The sequence below is a fragment of the Chelonia mydas genome, chromosome 5, assembly GCF_015237465.2.
Source record: "Chelonia mydas isolate rCheMyd1 chromosome 5, rCheMyd1.pri.v2, whole genome shotgun sequence".
Taxonomy (NCBI): Eukaryota; Metazoa; Chordata; order Testudines; family Cheloniidae; genus Chelonia; species Chelonia mydas.
This window is the reverse complement of record NC_051245.2, coordinates 129,582,629-129,603,756: the sequence shown is the minus strand read 5'-3', so window position 1 is coordinate 129,603,756 and position 21,128 is coordinate 129,582,629. Positions and strand designations below refer to the sequence as shown.

At 43.8% G+C, this 21,128-nt stretch overlaps 1 protein-coding gene across 2 annotated transcripts in view; it reads right to left on the bottom strand.

Moving 5' to 3' along the window:
* The window catches only part of SLC44A1 (solute carrier family 44 member 1), a 97,448-nt gene extending 76,713 nt beyond the window's left edge, over positions 1-20,735 (bottom strand). The window contains exon 1 of one of the 2 annotated variants that reach the window (XM_037902334.2): positions 20,384-20,735. In XM_037902334.2, the coding sequence (XP_037758262.1) occupies positions 20,384-20,410 (27 nt within the window). In that variant the 5' untranslated portion in view covers positions 20,411-20,735. The remainder of the gene's footprint in view (positions 1-20,383) is intronic. The other variant, XM_037902333.2, reaches the window with a different exon arrangement.
* Between the last annotated feature and the right edge of the window lie 393 nt (positions 20,736-21,128).

Here is a 21,128-nt window from a genome sequence, read left to right as displayed (position 1 = left end):
CCCCCAAGGATTGAACTCACAACCCTGGGTTTAGCAGGCTAATGCTCAAACCACTGAGCTATCCTTCCCCCTATCAACTAGCCCCACTGCTGCCATGATGTCCCAATTGCCACATCCCATACTTTCAGGAACGTCTGTGTCCATGTCCTCCTCACAATCATCCTCGTGCTGCCGTCTCTTAGCCAGGTTCTGCACATACTGCAGTATAATGCACGAGGTGTTTACAATGCTCGCAACAGCAGCGGTGAGCTGAGCAGGCTCCATGCTTGCCGTGCTATGGCGTCTGCATGGGTAACCCAGGAAAAAAGGTGCGAAATGATTGTCTGCAGTTGCTTTCACGGAGGGAGGGAGGGGAGACTGACGACATGTACCCAAAGCCACCCACGACAATGTTTTTGCCCCATCAGACATTGGGAGCATAACCCAGAATTCCAATGGGCAGCGGAGACTGTGGGAACTGTGGGATAGCTTCCCACAGTGTACTGCTCCATGAGTCAATGCTAGCCATGGTAGTGAGGACACACTCTGCCAACTTAATGTGCTTAGTGGGGACATACACAATTGACTGTATAAAATCGATTTCTAAAAATCAACTTCTATAAAATCGACCTAATTTCGTAGTGTAGACATACAATAAACACTTAATGATATTTCTTAGGGTAACTTTGTTGTAAAAAAGCTCATGAGAATTCTTTGCTAATCTACAGACACAAGTTATTCTCTTACTATTATAGGGTCCTTATTATTTGAGCACAGGGTCTCCTGTGCGCTTGGGTCTGTACCCGAAGGACTTTCACATCCTGAGGCAATACCTCAGAAGACAAAGCCAGTCTGGAAGAGTCACTGGGGTATGTCTACACTTCAATAAGACATCCATGGCTGGCCTATGTCAGCTGACTAAGGCTCGCAGGGCTTGGCCTGTGCAGCTATGAAGTTGCAGTGTAGATGTTCTGGCTCAGTCAGGAGCCTGGGCTCTGGGACCCTCCCTGGGTCCCAGAGTCTAGGCTCCTACCTGAGCCCGAACATCTACACTGCAATTTTATAGCCCCACAAGCCTGGGTCAGCTAACATAGAACTGCTGAAGATGTTTTATTGCAGTGTAAACATACCCACTAGGTGACCATACTTCTCCCTTCCTTCTATAAGACCTTCTATACTGCGTATGTGCATCTGTTCTGCATGCTCACACAACTCAACACTTCTGGTAGGAAGGGAAGGAGCAGTCTTGATTGTACAGCACTACAAAACTATTCTCAGTAATGGAGGGGAATGAATGTCTTGCATTCTGTTGCTCTTCAGGCACTAAACATAACACTAATGCAATGATCCCACACCTACTGCTTCATGAAGTGGTCCCCTACTTCTTACACCGTATTTGCAAATTTTCAACATAATTTAAGTGTAATTTAGAGTGCATGAATTGACACTTGAATTAATATATTATCGATGAGGCAATATGAAACTGACGATCTTGAAAAAGTTTGTTTACAAACCATTTATGAGTTGATCAATGTCATAGGATTACAATTAGGTCATCTTTGCAGTCAGTTGATTCTAAGACTCATTTATTACTTTGTTTTCACAGGATTAGACAGGTACCTTCACTGCAGCTATGACAACATACAAAGCCATTACATATCTTGAAACCTAACAGAACTGGCAAATCAGTAGCAGGTATAACAGCATACCTGTTGATATCTGACAGCTACAAATATAGACCTATTATGGGAGAAAAATCCATACCTTTAACCACCACTGAAAGTGTTTTAATTAAAGTGCTTCAAAACATCTATTTGAAAATAGCAGGCATTTGGCTAGAAAACAGAACTATCCATCATAAGTAAGGATACTCCACATGACATGTAAATCATTTGTGTTTAAATCTATCTGAATATCAATATTGAGATGCTTTTTCTCTTTTTCAGTAGTTCTCAAATCACAATCTCTAATACTGACCTATTCACACCAAAGAAAACACCCTATTTTCAGAGTAGTTTTCTCTGTAGCTGAAATAATATAAATTACTTCATTCACATTTTTGTATAATCAGCAGTAAATACAATCTGCTTCACAGACTCCTTGAATTCCATTGTAGCTCTGAAATCACAAGACCTAAATAATAGAATATTCTGAAGTCTTATTAGAACAGTATTAGATTATATCTTTAAGAGTTATCTGCAAGTTAGTTCCAATTAATTTATTTTTAGCTTCATCAAAATGTGAAATTAGGGTGAGGGAAAAAAGCAAGACAGAACCATCAAATTAGAGACCTCAGGACAATTCCACAGAGGAAGCTTCCCCTCCTCCTATGCAGTCCCCTGGAGTCTGATGAGTAGCTGTCTCAAATGAAAGAAATCTTTCCTCCTTTTACAGTTTCTAAAGTTAGAACTTGAGGACACAAAACATCACAGCTATTGCAAGACCTCAACCTGCACAGTGCTGCTGTAAGAAATAACGATCTTGCCATCCACCATCGACACTTATAGCAATTTGCTAAGTAATTGCTTAAAGGGTGTCCTTCACTCAAACTGGTTTGTCAACGGGAAATTGCATTTAATAAAATCTGACGATTTATGAGTGGACTTTGAAGTTCAACATAGTGAAAAGAACAAGCCATTTCACATTTCTAGCAGAAAAAAAGACAAGGGGACAGTTCTAAGGAGTTTCGTGGAAACTTGACAGCAGCATTCTAAGGGGGAAAACATACAGTTTGCATTTTCTATTATTTCCAATACAATTTTGGCATAATCTCATTTTAGATTTTTTTAAAAATCTGTTTTCATTGGCTTGATCTTGGTGATACAGGAACATACAGACACCACAGCAAGACTATATAGCCAACATTAGAAACTATCCTGCATTTTCCCCCACCTAATAAACAATTTATAAACCAAATTCTTTAGAAGCTTCATCAATGCATCTTAAAGATAAACAAATCCAGTCTTGAAAACCTACACAAAGGCAACTTTAAAGTCTTTTTCTTTCTATACTGCCTTTGCAGTTATTTCAGAACAGCTCTTTCCCTCACAAGCAAAGATGAGCTTCTCCACCTGGTGATCCTACTGTGAAGTTGTAATCTTGCATAAGCATGTGGTAAGACAAATATTGTCCTGGAAATGAATGTACTATCACAAATTCAACACCATGAACCAAATCCTGCTTGCCTTAGCCACGTGCATTGTTCCATATCACTGCATAACGAAGCAGGGAGAAAAGCTCGGTGAAAGCCTTGTATGAATACCAAAATCTGAGTGACAGCAAACAACATTGCAAAAGAAAAAAGAAGGCACAAGTTTGCACATTTCCTGTAACAGGGATATAGGGTGGGTGGATGTGGGGGTTATACTACTAATTTGCATTTATTTGAATACAGTGAAGAAAATTTACCTTGCTTACGGGTCCAAAATTTTAGCCCTATAACTAAAAATGAATAAAACCAGAAGTAAGATGGCAGTGCTTGAGGATTCTGCATGCAATTAAAAGTAAGTATTTACATAAAGAGGGTTCTGCCTGATTCATGGGGAGGAGAATAATATACCAAGTCCTCGGCTAACAGATCAGCTTCTGCCTTAGGAGGAGGAAGTTATTTTTGCAACTGCGCATTTTCCTGAAGTCCCTATTTAAAATAATGGGTGGAGTCTGAAGAACCACTGCAATAAAAAAAAAAGCAGCTGGCATTGGCCATGGCACTAAAATAGCTTCGATAGCTCATGAATAAGGAAGGAATTAACATAGTCATCTCAGGTACAGGACTTTGAATATTCCTTCTTGGACAACTAACAAAAAATACCATTTAGACCACAGGATCAGTCAGTTTTAAAAATGTCAGCATCGCAGAAACAAGTATTCTTGGAAAGCTGGGCTTCTTAACTTACCAGTGCTACACAGCATTCAGCAAATCACCAGCCCGTAATATCAGTACGTTCTGAATACCAGGTTAGCTCACATGCCCCCTACCCCTTATTTTAGCAGCTATTATCTTTAGCTACAGTTAGGAACTACCATATGAAAAGCAGCTTGGAATCCCAGCTTCAAAATACTGTAAAGGATAAATCTCCAACTCTAGTACTACATAGGGTATGGTCTGTTGAAACTGTGTTTGCTTTTTTCCCTACTTGCAATCTTTAAAAATTTAACGATGGTCTTCAAAAACAAAGGCATTAAGATTTGTGCCCTTTTTGCTCCATTATGATGTACACAGACAGCCTGAAAAGGATCCGTAAGAAGTTCTGCCCTTTTTTTTTTTTTTTTTTAAATGTCAAAAATTCAGTGTCTCTCGAATACTCCCAGGATGGCTGGAGGTTTGATACAATAACATCAAATGCAATGGAAGAGAACTGCTTCATAAAATCACGGATATTAAAAATGGATTGGATGAACTAATAGGACTTCTTCATTCCTCCCCCAATATAGAATTGTGCCCTGCAGTATCTGGTGAACCAGTACAATTAAATTTTTCCAAGCACTGACTATGAACTGGTAGTTCGAATAAAAATTCAGATCAATAGGCAAAGGACACATGGCAGCACACTTTGTAAAAACTGGCTTCCAGGAGCAGAGGTTGGAAAGAATGAAAGCCTTTTCCACCAGCTTCTCCAAGTGGAAGAAATTCAAAGAAGAAAACATGTGTGATGCACAGTTGCACTCAAGTTAGCTTGAAAAAGATAATTAGGTCAGTCAAAAAAGTACCGGTAACCCCTGAAATGCATTTAATTGAAAGTGTATTTTGCCCTTTTGGCTAATTATACAAGTATAGCTATAGTAAGTGAGAAGACTTCCTCAGAAGAAAGGAATAAAAGTAGAAAGACAGCTGACATCTTCACCACACCATGACCCATTAACATAAGCTTGCCCTCTTTTCGTAAGGGGCAAACCAAAGTGGACAATTTCAGGGTACAGCACGTGCACTGAAAAACCACCACCAAGCTTAAAATCTACAGGTTGACACAATGTTTTTACACACAAGGTAGGTTGGGAACAGCATATTATAGGTTTTTATTCCAGCGTTTCTGGTTATTGTTGCAAGACTATCTTTTCTAGTTTGCATAATTTCCAGCAAAATTCTCATTTGAAGGTAAGACTTTCCAAGTCTGGTCTCAACCCACAGATTGCGTTTTAAAGTCTGAAGACAGCCTCCTCAGATAACTCAAAGGCTAAAAGGTTAAAAAAAAAAATTTAACACTGTAAAGATTTCTGATACAGATAATTCAGAGATGGTTTGAATGCCGTAACGTCAAACTTCATGTAGGGCTGGACCTCAGTGAGAAATGGTCACAATGGGGGAGGGGGGGGGGGGGAGAAGGACCATTAAAAACATTCCTTTGCATTCAGAACTAAAAAGTTACTTGCATATTGGCCAGCCAATATTACCTATAGTCTAAGAAAACAAACAGCACTGGGATTTCTAGCAAGGTCCCTGGTCCACTGTCCCTGGACCCTGCTTGGAGGCACCATCTTTTATATTATCAGACACCTACTAGTCAGAGGCTAAGTTTCAAGCATCATCTCCCCTCTACCTGTTGAAAGGGAGACTAAACTTTCTGAATACTATGAAGAGAGTCTGCTATTCTTCTCATTTCTCAGGATCCATTTGAGTCCCCATCCTCCAAGACGTAGTGCCCACCTCTGCTGCTTCTCATAGCTTTCTCAAGCATGAGCATAAAACTGACTGCTGACAGTTTCACTGGGTATGTCAACACAGAAAATCTCTGAGCCTAGGTCTACAGACTCGGTTCTGCTATGGTGCTAAAAATAGCCATGTAGATGTCTGGGCTTGAGATGGAGCTTGGGCTCTGAAGCCTGGGGAGGAGGGTGGGTTACACAACCTGAGCCCCAATCAGAGCCCAAATATCTACACTGCCATTTTTAGTGCCATAGAGAGAGCTCTGAGAGACGGAGTCTGTAGACCTGGATTTTAAGACTTATTGCTGCATAAGGTTTTTGTTGTTGCCATTACTATTACCCCAGCTTACTGAATTGCAGTGAAAATAGTCATTAATTTTGTTCTGCTGCAGAAGAAGTGAGCAGCAGCGGCGGCTCTGTGGTTGTGTGGTTTGCAGACTCTGGAGGACATCACTGCACTACTTTACATTTAAAAGGCTGGAGACTTACTTTAATCAAAATTTACATTCCACAGAATTTTATGGGGTAAGTCCCCAAACTCATGAGGGGAAACTTCCCATTTACTACTGACTAATGGGCATAATTTTTCAAGCCCACGTATGCTGGGCAGTTGAGATGCACACACACACAAAAGGGTAATTAGAATGCCATGGATCATTATTTGCCGTATGTATTAAGCGGCCGAAAATAAAACTTGCTGAGTTCCAGACACCAGTTATACAACTCCAATGCCACGCTTAAAAGGATCATGCCCCATTCTGTCTCAAAAGGGGAAACTACATATAATTGACTTAAATCTGAAATCTTAAGACTAACAGCACAAATGCTTCAAATCCATTATTCAACAATACATTGCAGCTACGACTATACTTCATGTTCCACTTGCTGAGTATTGTATTGTGTTGTGTGTATAACCACTATGCCGTCACACTGACTCATGCTCAAGGAAGGGACCTGTTACTTGTTGTCACAGCTCATCAACTGTAAGATCCATGTACTATACTAAACAGAGAGCAAGGAAATGAAGATCAACAATAATTCAGCCACAGTGTAAGTATGTAGTCTTTTTTATTACAATTTAGGCTGTTAAATGTATACATTAACAGCCAGTATGTACACAGTGGGCAAGTTAACTCTACAATAAGAACTTTAGTTTTTTTATTTTCTGATGCATGTACATTTTAATTTGCAATTTTAATTACTACATTAAGTTTAGTTTTCTGTATTTAATAAGTTAAGATGAAACAATTCTGTGTTTAATTATAAACTGGTGAATTAACTGATAAAAGATCAATGGAACACAAATATACTTGCTGTACTATTTTTAACATTTCAGACAAGTATAACTGCAAAATATCTCACCACTGTGTGGTAACTAAGGTCAACGTTGTATAGAGTAACTCCCTATGCAGCATTCCATCTGGTAAGTAACAAATCATCCATATAGTCAGAGATATATTAGGAAAACCAAGTTTTATCAACAGGACTATGAAATAATTGCTTTGAGATGAGCTCCAAGCATTTTATTTTGAAACACCTTGCATGTGAGAGTTGAGGGGGCTGGGAAGTTGTTGCATAGCCTGTCATCACTGGCCTTTGCAGCAATGTATTCTTTTATCTGTAAAGCCAAGGGCACAACTAGAAGTGTATAGAATAAGATGTTCTTTGTTTATCCCACTCATGGCACTATATTGCCTGAAAGACTCCAAGCCCTTCTCACACAAATCTTAATCTAATGCAATGAAAAGGTATAAGGAAAAGAGTACATTTCCAACCTTCCTAGTTGCAGTGTATATATTAAAAAGAAAAGGAGGACTTGTGGCACCTTAGAGACTAACCAATTATTTGAGCATAAGCTTTCGTGAGCTACAGCTCACTTCATCGGATGCATAGATGAAGTGAGCTGTAGCTCACGAAAGCTTATGCTCAAATAAATTGGTTAGTCTCTAAGGTGCCACAAGTACTCCTTTTCTTTTTGCGAATACAGACTAACACGGCTGCTACTCTGAAACCTGTATATATTAAGACTCTGATATATTGCTTTCTTTCTGATGATGTTGTGAGGAAACACTTCCCATACTACTGATCAGCCAGTTTACAAGTACAGAATTATGTCAACAATTCAGTCAGTAACAAACAAAACTATTAATGGGTGGAAAGAAATAATGTGGTATCTCCAATACCAGAGAGTCAAAAAGGGAGCTGTTGATTCAACGGCAAATTCTGTTTTTCTCCCTGATTAAGGTAAAGAACTTCACAATAAAACAACACAAAACCCACATTTTTCTTGAGCTTAAGCTTGGGCTTTCTTGGATAAACCCCAAGACCACTTTAACAGAGAATAGCAGAAATTGTTATGGCACCACTACTACCCCAGTGAAGCTATACAAAACTCTGCTTTACTTTCATGTAGTCTGAACATAGAGCTACTTTTTCACAACTGTTATGAAGTGGTTTTTCCCACAGCCAAGTGCCTTTCTTACCACCTTCCCCCTTCACAGTGCCCACCAAAAAAAAAAAATCACAAGTCTGGCCCGTGGCTTTGTTAAAGTTTCACATAGCACTCATAATATGCTAGGTACTTTCCCCTGAGAAGCTCACACTCTACAGACAAATAAATAAAAGGTAAAAATTAGTATAGTGGTCAAGGTGGGGATGGGCCACAGCATAATTAAGAGGTTTTCTGTAAATAAAAAAGCTATACTAATTAATCCTCTTTACATCTCATCACCCCCATCGGCATCATAAGTTAGTGTCCCCAATGGCATCATAACCGTAGCTGGTCTTTAGAAGAAACCTTGTGCATAGATGTAAGCACAGGAGACAGCATAGATACATTTGTATGAGAAGCTGATAAATGGGCCAATGAAGTTGGCATTGATGGGGCAGCAAAGGTGGTGGGCTGATGAGAAATGAGACAAGGGCAGAGCAGTTATGCAAAGACTTCAGTGACCATTTCAAACCTTAGGTGGATGGAGCAGCAGTGGAGGGATGACATGGTCTAAACAACAGGCAAGGAAGCCTATGTTAGCAGCAACTTTTGGATGAATTGAAGAGGGGTGATGTGAGTGTCAGGAAGATCAGAAAGAAGAACATTTCAGTAATGAAGTCAGGCAATCATGAGGGCCCAAATGAGATATTTAGCTGAAGGGACAGAAACCAAAGGACAGATCAGAGAAATATTGTGGTTGAAGAAGCAACAGTATTTGCATATAGCTTAAGTGTGTGAGGTAAGGAAGGAGAAATAAAAAATACCTCCCAAATTAAAGTCTTGAGTGACAGGGAAGATGTTGGTGTTTTCTACAGAGACAGCTCGGGGCAGCTGAGAAGGTGTGAAAGAAAACAGAAGGAGCTTAGTACTAGTCATGTTAAACTTAAACTGATGGTGAGGCATGCAAGGACAGATGATATCAGAGATGCATGCTGTAGTGCAGGATTAGATAGAGCAGGGGTTCTCAAACGGGGGGTCGGGACCCTTCAAGGGGTCACGAGGTTATTACGTGGGAGGTCGTGAGCTGTCAGCCTCCACCCTAAACCCCGCTTCACCTCCAGCATTTATAATAGTCTTAAATATAAAAAAAAAAAAAAAAAAAAAAAAAGTGTTTTTAATTCATAATGTGGGTTGTACTCAGAGGTTTGCTTCGTGAAAGGGGTCACCAGTACAAAAGTTTCAGAACCACTGAGATAGGAGATAAAACAAGCTGTAAAGTAAAAAAAAAAAATAAAGAGGAAGGGGCTCACAAGTAATTCCAGAGACAGTGGTGGAGGACAGAACGAAGAGAACAATCAGAGAGATAGGAGAATAATCACAGGATAGATGATATATGCCATCATGTGCCAGCAATGCCCCTCTGCCATGTACATTGGTCAAACTGGACAGTTTCTACGTAAAAGAATAAATGGACACAAATCAGATGTCAAGAATTATAACATTCATAAACCAGTTGGAGAACACTTCAATCTCTCTGGTCACTCGATTTCTGACCTAAAAGTGACTATTCTTCAAAAGGCTGACCCTGGGGGGGAAGATGTGTATGGGAATGCAAAATGCTCAATTAGGAGGCCAGCACCTGTGTAATAGCTACCGTGGTACCTGGAAATGGAATGGCAGCTAAGGTGGTCCCTACAAGCCCTATGGAAATAATGAGAAGGGGAGGAGCTCACTGGGAATCAATGGAGGGGTGTGTAAAATAGTGTAAATCAACAGAAGATGTTTGGATGTGCCCCTCTCCTATGACTATAGAGGAGCAGGATCAATGGCCTATGCAAGGGGTGGACAATTGGGTGTACTGTGTATAAGGTGTTTTGCTGAGAATGTACATATTACTGGGGGCACAATTACACCAGCCCATAACCAAACTACACCCATCTATATGCTGCTATCTGGACTTCGGCACACAAATGGATCTGTGAATCTTATTGCTGTGAATAAGCCAGGGCATACTGCCTGATTCCACACCAAGTGGTCAAACTGGTTTGGACAATATCCCATTTCTCTGTGAACATTCAATGGACTTATGATATGGACAAAAGCTAGCAAAACCTCCAGGGGCAGCTTGTTGCAACTGCCAGCAACTGGACACATAAGATCATGACCCTGTCGAAGGAGAAGAGGCAGTGTTTTGGGGGTGTCTCGAATGTTGGACCATACTGCAGTGGTCAGGACTCAGTGTTGCTGCGGATTTTGTACTGTTAACTGTACTTGTGTTACGTTGCATACGGAGATAACCTATAAGGAACGTAATAAGCCCTCCAAACCCTACAGCGTACTAGACAACCCGGACCCAACCTTCTCAGGCCCACTATAATGGGAAGTCTGGAACACTAATTGGAATAGGTGTGGTATGCCCGTATGAGAGAAGGTGCAGGGCACTATACTACACAAGGGGCAGTGGGACAAATGGAATATCGACACCTTCCACCTTGATGCCTGGCCCTATCAGGAAATGTGTCGCCATATGTCCTATGCTTTTCCAGGGATACCTGGGCAGGAGAATCCCAAAAGAAAAAGAAAAAAAGGGGTGGAGTGTTAGGATATAGATAGTCAGGCCTGTCTGTAAAGGCCTATACTCTAAGAATTTAGGTGTATTCTTATCACTTGGCTAGTTATAGAGGTACAAAAGAGAATCAAAATCACTGTCTGCCAGTGTAAGGGCCTTTTCTTACTGTGACAGTCTGAGGCCCTGTTCTTAGGCTAAGGCCTTTGGCTAAGCAACAGAGGCAGCCATAAGCTGGGAAGCGAACGGTCACATCCTCACATTCCAAACTAGTCTCATTGAAAGAAGGTGCTATTGGGCTGTTAGGAATACAATCCTGTCCTGATAGTGCCTATCACCTCCAGAGAAAGGGAAGTGCCTAGAAAATGTAAAAGGAAACTTAGTTTGATAGCATCCTGTCTGGCAAGAACTCACTTATCAATAGCTGGGATGTGAAATCCTCACTTCTGTATTGTTTTGTCACTATAGTTCCCACTTTGCTATTGTTTGTCTGTATAATCTCTGTCTGGTTCTGTGATTGTTTCTATCTGCTGTATAATTAATTTTGCTGGGTGCAAACTAATTAAGGTGGTGGGATATAATTGGGTACATAATCATGTTACAATATGTTAGGATTGGTTAGTTAAATTTCAGGAACATGATTGGTTAAGGTATAGCAAAGCAGAAGTCAAGTTTTATTATATAGGCTGCAGTCAATCAGGAAGTAGGGGGGTGGGGGTGGGGGTGGGGGGAATGGGGGTAAGGAAACTGGAATCATGTTTGGCTAAAAGGGGAAATGGGAACAGGGACACAGGTGTAAGGCTCTGTGGTGTCAGAGCTGGGAAGGAGGATACTAGGGAAGGAAACTGGAATCATGCTTGCTGGAAGTTCACCCCAATAAACATCGAATTGTTTGCACCTTTGGACTTCGGGTATTGTTGCTCTCTGTTCATGCGAGAAGGACCAGGGAAGTGAGTGGGTGAAGGAATAAGCCCCCTAATAAGAGAGATAGGAGAATAATCACAGGACAGATGATATATGCCGTCATGTGCCAGCAATGCCCCTCTGCCATGTACATTGGTCAAACTGGATAGTTTCTACGTAAAAGAATAAATGGACACAAATCAGATGTCAAGAATTATACCACTCATAAACCAGTTGGAGAACACTTCAATCTCTCTGGTCACTCGATTTCTGACCTAAAAGTGACTATTCTTCAACAAAAAAACTTCAAAAACAGAGTCCAACGAGAGAGTGCTGAATTGGAATTAATTTGCAAATTGGATACAATTAACTTAGGCTTGAATAGAAACTGGGAGTGGTTGAGTCATCATACAAAGTAAAAGTATTTCCCCTTGTTTATTCCTCCTCCCCCAAACTGTTCCTCAGACTTTCTTGTTAACTCCTGGAAATGTGCTAGAAATGGCCCACCTTGATTATCACTTCAAAAGGTTCTCTCTCCCCCCACCCCACTCTCCTGCTGGTAATAGCTCATCTTAAGTGATCACTCTCCTTACAATAAGAAAAGGAGGACTTGTGGCACCTTAGAGACTAACCAATTTATTTGAGCATGAGCTTTCGTGAGCTACAGCTCACTTCATCGGATGCATACTGTGGAAATCGCAGAAGACATTATATACACAGACACCATGAAACAATACCTCCTCCCACGCCACTCTCCTGCTGGTAATAGCTTATCTAAAGTGATCATCAAGTTGGGCCATTTCCAGCACAAATCCAGGTTTTCTCACCCTCCGCCCTCCCACAAACAAACTCACTCTCTTGCTGGTAATAGCCCATCCAAAGTGACCACTGTCTTCACAATGCGTATGATAATCAAGGTGGGCCATTTCCTGCAGAAATCCAGGTTCTCTCACCCCCTCACCCCCCTCCAAAAACCACACACACAAACTCACTCTCCTGCTGGTAATAGCCTATCCAAAGTGACCACTCTCCTTACAACCTGCATGAAAATCAAAGTGGGCCATTTCCAGCACAAATCCAGGTTTTCTCACTCCCCCACCCCCATACTCACACAAACTCACTCTCCTGCTGGTAATAGCTCATCCGAAGTGACCACTCCCCCTACAATGTGCATGATAATCAAGGTGGGCCATTTCCAGCACCAATCCAGGTTCTCTCACCCCCCCACCCCCCCCCACACACAAACTCACTCTCCTGCTGGCAATAGCTCATCCAAACTGACCACTCTCCCCACACTGTGCATGACAATAAAGGTGGGCCACTTCCAGCATAAATCCAAGTTTAACCAGAACGTCGGGGGGGGGGGGGGGGGGGGGGGGGGGGGGGGGGGGGGGGGGGGAAAACAAGGGGAAATAGGCTACCTTGCATAATGACTTAGCCACTCCCAGTCTCTATTTAAGCCTAAATTAATAGTATCCAATTTGCAAATGAATTCCAATTCAGCAGTTTCTCGCTGGGCTCTGGATTTGAAGTTTTTTTGTTGTAAGATAGCGACCTTCATGTCTCTGATTGCGTGACCAGAGAGATTGAAGTGTTCTCCGACTGGTTTATGAATGTTATAATTCTTGACATCTGATTTGTGTCCATTTATTCTTTTACGTAGAGACTGTCCAGTTTGACCAATGTACATGGCAGAGGAGCATTGCTGGCACATGATGGCATATATCACATTGGTGGATGTGCAGGTGAACGAGCCTCTGATAGTGTGGCTGATGTTATTAGGCCCTGTGATGGTGTCCCCTGAATAGATATGTGGGCACAGTTGGCAACGGGCTTTGTTGCAAGGATAGGTTCCTGGGTTAGTGGTTCTGTTGTGTGGTATGTGGTTGTTGGTGAGTATTCGCTTCAGGTTGGTGGGCTGTCTGTAGGCAAGGACTGGCCTGTCTCCCAAGATTTGTGAGAGTGTTGGGTCATCCTTCAGGATAGGTTGTAGATTTGTCCAATCCCTCAGACAGAGACAAACACCTACAAGATCTCTATCAAGCATTCTTACAACTACAATACCCACCTGCGGAAGTGAAGAAACAGATTGATAGAGCCAGAAGAGTTCCCAGAAGTCACCTACTACAGGACAGGCCTAACAAAGAAAATAACAGAACGCCACTAGCTGTCACCTTCAGCCCCCAACTAAAACCCCTCCAACGCATTATTAAGGATCTACAACCTATCCTGAAGGATGACCCAACACTCTCACAAATCTTGGGAGACAGGCCAGTCCTTGCCTACAGACAGCCCACTAACCTGAAGCAAATACTCACCAACAACCACATACCACACAACAGAACCACTAACCCAGGAACCTATCCTTGCAACAAAGCCTGTTGCCAACTGTGCCCACATATCTATTCAGGGGACACCATCACAGGGCCTAATAACATCAGCCACACTATCAGAGGCTCGTTCACTTGCACATCCACCAATGTGATATATGCCATCATGTGCCAGCAATGCCCCTCTGCCATGTACATTGGTCAAACTGGACAGTCTCTACGTAAAAGAATAAATGGACACAAATCAGATGTCAAGAATTATAACATTCATAAACCAGTCAGAGAACACTTCAATCTCTCTGGTCACGCAATTACAGACATGAAGGTCGCTATCTTACAACAAAAAAACTTCAAATCCAGACTCCAGCGAGAAACTGCTGAACTGGAATTCATTTGCAAATTGGATACTATTAATTTAGGCTTAAATAGAGACTGGGACTGGCTAACACGGCTGTTACTCTGAAACCTCTCCTTACAATGTGTATGATAAACACACATTTTTTCATGGTCTGTGTGTATATAAATCTCCTCACTGTATTTTCGACTTCATGCATCCTATGAAGTGAGCTGTAGCTCACGAAAGCTTATGCTCAAACAAACTGGTTAGTCCCTAAGGTGCCACAAGTCCTCCTTTTCTTTTTGCGAATACAGACTCACGCGGCTGGTACTCTGAAACCAATCACAGGACAGTTCTGCAGAATTCCAGGGAGAGTGCTCGGGATGATTGACATCTGCTGCTTTTGATATTATCAAAGAGGGTAGGAATGGAATAGAAGTCTTGAGACTTGGCCGGGAAGAGATCTTTAGAACTGCTAGCAGTTTCAGAGGAGAGAGTGGAAGCTAGATTGGAAGAATTTAAAAATTACTAGGACATATTAGAGGTCTTCAAGAGGTCACCAGGGCCTGATGAAATACATCCTAGAATACTGAAGGAGCTGTCTGAGGAGATATCTCAAATATTAGCGATTATCTCTGCGAAGTCATGGAAGACGGGAGAGATTCCAGAAGACTGGAAAAGGGAAAATATAGTGCCCATCTATAAAAAAAAAAAAAAAAAAAAAGGGAAATAAGGACAACCTGGGGAATTACAGACCAGTCAGCTTAACTTCTGTACCCAGAAAGGTAATAGAGCAAATAATTAAGCAATCAATTTGCAAACATCTAGAAGATAATAAGGTGATAAGTAACAGTCAGCATGGATTTGTCAAAAAAAAAATTGAATCAAACCAACCTGATAGCTTTCTTTGACAACAAGAACAAGCCTTGCGGATTGGGGGGGGGTTGGGGGGGAGCGGTAGACTTGGTAGATCTTGACTTTAGTAAAAGCTTTTGATACGGTCTCACATGACCGTCTCATAAACAAACTAGGAAAATACAACGTAGATGGAGCTATTATAAGGTGGGTACATAACTGGTTGGAAAATTGTTCCCAGAGAGTAGTTATCAGTGGTTCACAGTCATGTTGGAAAGGCACAACAAGTGGGATCCCGCAGGGATCGGTTCTGGATCCGGTTCTGTTCAATATCATCATCAATGATTTAGATAATGGCATAGAGAGAACACTTATAAAGTATTGCGGATGATACCAAGCTGGGAGGAGTTGCAAGTGCTTTGGAGGATAGGATTAAAATTCAAAATGATCTGGACAAACTGGAGAAATGATCTGAAGTAAATAGGATGAAATTCAATAAGGACAAATGCAAAGTACTCCTCTACCCCGATAGAACGCTGTCCTCGGGAGCCAAAAAATCTTACCACAATATAGGTGAAACTGCGTTATATCGAACTTGCTTTGATCCACCGGAGCATGCAGCCCCGCCCCGCCAGAGCGCTGCTTTACCGCGTTATATCCGAATTCGTGTTATATCGGGTCGTGTTATATCGGGGTAGAGGTGTACTACATTTAGGAAGGAACAATCAGTTGCACACATACAAAATGGGAAATGACTGCCTAGGAAGGAGTACTGCGGAAAGGGATCTAGGGGCCTTAGTGGACCACAAGCTAAATATGAGTCAACAGTGTGATGCTGTTACAAAAAAAGAGAACATCATTCTGGGATGTATTAGCAGGAGTGCTGTAAGCAAGACACGACAAATAATTCCTCTGCTCTACTCCGCTCTGATTAGGCCTCAGGTGGAGTATTGTGTTCAGTTCTGGGCGCCACATTTCAGGAAAGATATAGACAAACTAGAGAAAGTCCCGAGAACAGCGACAAAAATGATCAGAAGTCTAGAAAACATGAACTATAAGGGAAGATTGAAAAAATTGGGTTTGTTTAGTCTGGAAAAGAGAAGACCGAGAGGGGACAAGATAACAGTTTTCAAGTATGTAAAAGGTTGTAACAAAAAGGAGGAAGAAAAAATTTTTATTTAACCTCTGAGGCTAGGACAAGAAGCAATGGGCTTAAATTGCAGCAAAGGAGGTTTAGGTTGGACATTAGGACAAACTTCCTAACTGTCAGGGTGGTTAAGCACTGGAATAAATTGCCTAGGGAGGTTGTGGAATCTCCATCATTGGAGATTTTTAAGAGCAGGTTAGACAAACACCTGTCAGGAATGGTCAAGATAATTAGTCCTCCCACAAGTGCAAGGGACTGGACTAGATGACCTCTCAAGGTCCCTGCCAGTTCTATGATTCTATGAATCTAGAATGAAGATGAAGGAGAGAACTCAAGGCAATTGTTGTAAACTGCATATTCAATGAGTTTGAAGGAAGTGTAAGTAGAGAGGCAAGCAGGGGTTAATGGTTAGTTTTGAAGATAGAGGAGATTAGACCATAATTGTATTGGGAGGGAAAAGAAAGAGGACAGCAATGGACTGAAGGAAAGAATGCAGGGGGCTAGGATGGTTAAGAGGATTGGGATACTGGGGCAGATGGACGAGCTGGAGATGGAGAGAGCTGACAGAACACATACAGAAAGGGGTGTTGTCAGGGTTCCTTCCCCACTCTGAACTCTAGGGTACAGACATGGGGACCCGCATGAAAGACCCCCTAAGCTTATTCCTATCAGCTTAGGTTAAAAACTTCCCCAAAGTACAAACTTTGCCTTGGCCTTGAACAGTATGCTGCCACGACCAAGCGTGTTAAACAAAGAACAGGGAAAGAGCCCACTTGGAGACATCTTTCCCCAAAAGATCACCCCAAGCCCTACACCCCCTTTCCTGAGGAAGGCTTGATAATAATCCTCACCAGTTTGTACAGGTGAACACAGACCTGAATCCTTGGATCTTAAGAACAATGAAAAAATCAATCAGGTTCTTAAAAGAAGAATTTTAATTAAAGAAAAGGTAAAGGAATCACCTCTGTAAAATTAGGATGGAAAATACTTTACAGGGTATTCAGATTCAAAACACAGAGGATCTCCCTCTGGGCAAAATCTTAAAGTTACAGAAAACAGGAATAAACCTCCCTCTTAACACAGGGAAAATTCACATAAAACAAAAGATAAACTAATCCGCCTTGCCTGGCTTACCCATACTGGTTGCAATATTGGAGACTTGGATTAGAATGGGTTGGAGAAGATGGATTTCTGTCTGGCCTCTCTCAGTCCCAAGAGAGAGCAAACACAGTAAACAAAGGGCACAAACCAAAGCCTTCCCCCACACCCCCCCACCAAGATTTGAAAGTATCTTGTTCTCTTATTGGTCATATGGGTCAGGTGCCAGCCAGGTTAGCTGAGCTTCTTAACCCTTTACAGGTAACAGGATGTTGCCTCTGGCCAGGAGGGATTTTATAGCACTGTATACAGAAAGGTGGTTACCCTTCCCTTTATATTTATGACAGGTGTTGAGTAGAGAAAGGTAAAATGAAGGTAAGGATTTTATCAATTTAGCCTTTGAAGTCAGCAAATTCCTGTATGGAGAGGGATATGGCATAGAGAGAGGAGTGTTTAAGGACAGAGTCAAAGACTGCATATAAGCAAAAGGGATTGTGAAATGCATGACCGTTTGACCAGAAAGATGGCAGAGCTGAAGAAGAAGAAAGAAACACTGCAATGAAATAAGTCCACGTGGCCAAGGAACTCTCTCCAGAGATTTGTCTGCATAGAACCAGGAGCAGAGGAAACAAATGGTGGAAGAGCGAAGTCAATGCTGGAGGGAGAGCATGGACATCTTGAAAGGGACGGAGGTCACATCACGCACAGGTGGAGCCTGAGGAAGGGGGCAAGTGGTCTACGTTAAAAGAGATGAAGTGGCTATTAGAAAGAGGGAACTTGCATAATGAGAGCTCAGAGATGAAGAGATAGCTGGTGAAGTCAGTGTCAAGTGACCAGCTTTTCTACTGAATGGATGATTTGATCCACTGCTGAAGATCAAATGAGTGAAGGCAAGGATTTGTGTAGTTAATGAATCCAATGAGACATCAACTCAGAAGTTGAAGTCACCAAGAATAAGTGTGGGAGGTTGTGATGAGAGGAAAAAGGAGTCACATGTCAAATCTGAGAGAAAGCAGGCTGGGTAAGAGTCAAGGGGCAGTAGATGACAGCAACATGGAGTAGCAAGAGTCTGATGGAGCTTTGCTCAAACAAGGAGATGGAGTAGAAATGCAGGAATGATTTACAGAAGCAGCAGGAAAGGGAAAAGAGGAACCCAAGATCGGCACTAAGTATTGAGGTAGGGTGGCAGAGACAGAGGCACCACTAAATTTCTAGTATCCTACCCAACAACCAACAGATTAAGTAAAACAGCAGCTGCTAAAATATTCAGACACTTTCTTTCGGATTATCTGAAGAGATCCACCAGGACCCTGGTTAAGGAATTTGAGAGTCAACTGTTCTTGAGATTTTTATGAATATAAAAGGACACACAAAACTCATTTACCACACAACTTGCCAGTCATAAGGAAACGCAGTTGAAAGATTCAGCAGAATAGTATTAACAGTCTCCTGAACCCTGATTTACAAATACAAATCCACCTGTAAAATTTAAACAGTGCAAACCTATAACTCTACGAAGCATGAAACAATTAGTTATTCTCTACTTCTCCTGCTTTATGAAAGGTCTCCAAGGTGATACATAGATAACCTTTTTGATTTTGAACAGAACAAAGAGGGTGATAATAATGCCAGGTACACAGACTAGATGCTGAATGGATGATTTGATACACAGCTAAGAAAAATGCAAAGGAGAGCCTGTGAAATAGTTATGAAAGCAGTTTGGAAAAGGGGAAGCTTAGTGCAACTGGAAAGCTCTGAGCAGTGTTTTTAGAGTCCTAGTAAGAAAGCTGTCTGAATGTGGCAGGACACGAATACTCAGTTCATACCATTGATGAGTCATTAGGGACAGAAGAAATGGATATTCAGACATACACACCTTCCCCTTTTGTGACTGTCAACTCCAGACAGAGGAAATCATCAAGGAAATTTACATTTATGACTACAGTGCTTGGGAGCCACCCACACTACCATTCACGTTGCCTTCAAACAGGGGCAGTAGCTGTAAAACCCTGCAATCAATGACCTAACATCTAGCAGGTCAGATTTTTGCCTGCTGATGGGAAATACCAAAGGCATAGGAAGGCTAGAGTTATTAGCACTTTAACTAAAGTATCGCAATTGCCCCATATAATCATGATTTTAAAATCTATTAATTGAATGTAGTTTTAAAGAGGGGAGCGATGCAGGGCTGTGGAAAAGTAAGGCTATAGTTTGGTACCAGTGTTTATGTAGGACATAGCAACATTTCTATCCTGGAAACATGTTATTACGCTGAGCATTGTGCTCAAAGGGAATGTTAAAATGGGAGACAGAGCTGCAAACTGGAGCATGGGGTGGAGCTATTCATTGTGGCTCCCATCTAGGAGACTGGCAGCACCACTCTGGGGAGGAAGAAAGAGGCAGCAAGGGCAAAAAAGAGCAGACTGGGGCAGAGTGGGGAAGGGAGCTACAGGGCTTAGTGAGGCTATGGGGAGAGGACCTGGCCCTGCAGCCTGACTGGAGCCCTTCCCCTGGCTGCTGGGGAACCTGATGGCTGGCCAGGCCCAGTGCAGAGTGGGGCCAGGAGTGGGGATGCTCTGCCCAGAGGAGAGCCCTGCCCTAGGAAGCGAAAGAGGAGAAGTTATTCAGAACAGATGGCGCTACTCCCAAGGTGATGAAGTTGTGACCCCCAATCCCCGCCTTCCGCCCACCCAGGGGGCTAGCCGGCGGGGTGTGAAGCAGGGCAACAGGGACGGGGGTGTCCTGTGAGCTGGGGCACCACGGGGAAAGGGGTGCCGTATGGGGGGGCTAGGTCCCAGTGGGTGAGGAGATGGGGGGCACCGCGGGGAGGAGGGTCGCCTGGGTCCCCGAGAGGAGAGGGAATGGGGGGCGCCCGGCAATCCGGGATGGGGGTCACCGGGAGGGGAGGGGCGCCCCGCAACCCGCGGGGGGGGGAAAAGGGGGGAGCGCCTTGCAAGGGGGGATCTGGGAAGAAGGTGGCGCCGTACGGGGGGGACCGTGTCCCCCGGTCCCCGCACGGGGGAGGGCCGGGTCTCCGCACGGGGGTGCAGTGCGGGGGTGGAAGCTCTGTGCGGGGTGGGGGGGTCCCGCTCACGTGTGCGGCCGAGCTGCAGCATCCCATGGCGGGCGCGGGTCTCTGTCCCGGGGGAGCCGGGCCGGGGGTCCCCGCTAGGCACCGGGCATCCAACCGCCGCGATCACCCGCCCCAGGGCAGTGGGGGCGCCGCTCCGGCCTCGCCCGGCTCCTCCGCGCAGGCGGGCGGGTCGCTCGGTCGGTCACTGGAGCTCGGCTGCGGCTCGAGTCCCTCGGCAGCGCCGCCCCGCGCTCCTCATCCTCCCCCGGCGGCGGCGCGACGCGGCGGCGGCGGCTGAGGAGAAAGGGGCGGGGCCTGCTCCGCTCACCAACCCGCCGGCCGCGCCGAGACCGCAACGTGCGGCGGGCGCCGAGTGCCGGCTCAGCGCGCCCGCCCGGGCAGAGATCGGCGCGCGCCGCGGCCATTTCCGCCCTCCGTGAGGGAGATAGGGCGTGTGCGCTGCTGTCCGCCGCAGAAAGGGCTCGGTCCGCTTCCGGCCCGAGGGGGGCTCCGCGCTTGCCTCCTGTCCACCCAGGCAGGTGTCCGTGTCCTGCCCTGGGGCAGCTGTGGGCGTCTCCCCCGTGCCTGGGTGCCCGTCTGTCTGCCCCCCCCTCAGCGTCGGCCTGTCTCTGGCCCCTCCCTCGTGCCTGCGACCCGTTTCGGCCTCCCCTCTGCTTTGCCCCCCCCCCCCCAAATCCCGCACCTGTCTGACTCCCCGGTCCGCGCTTGGGTCCCGTGTCTGCGTGACTCCCCGCCTCTCAGTGTG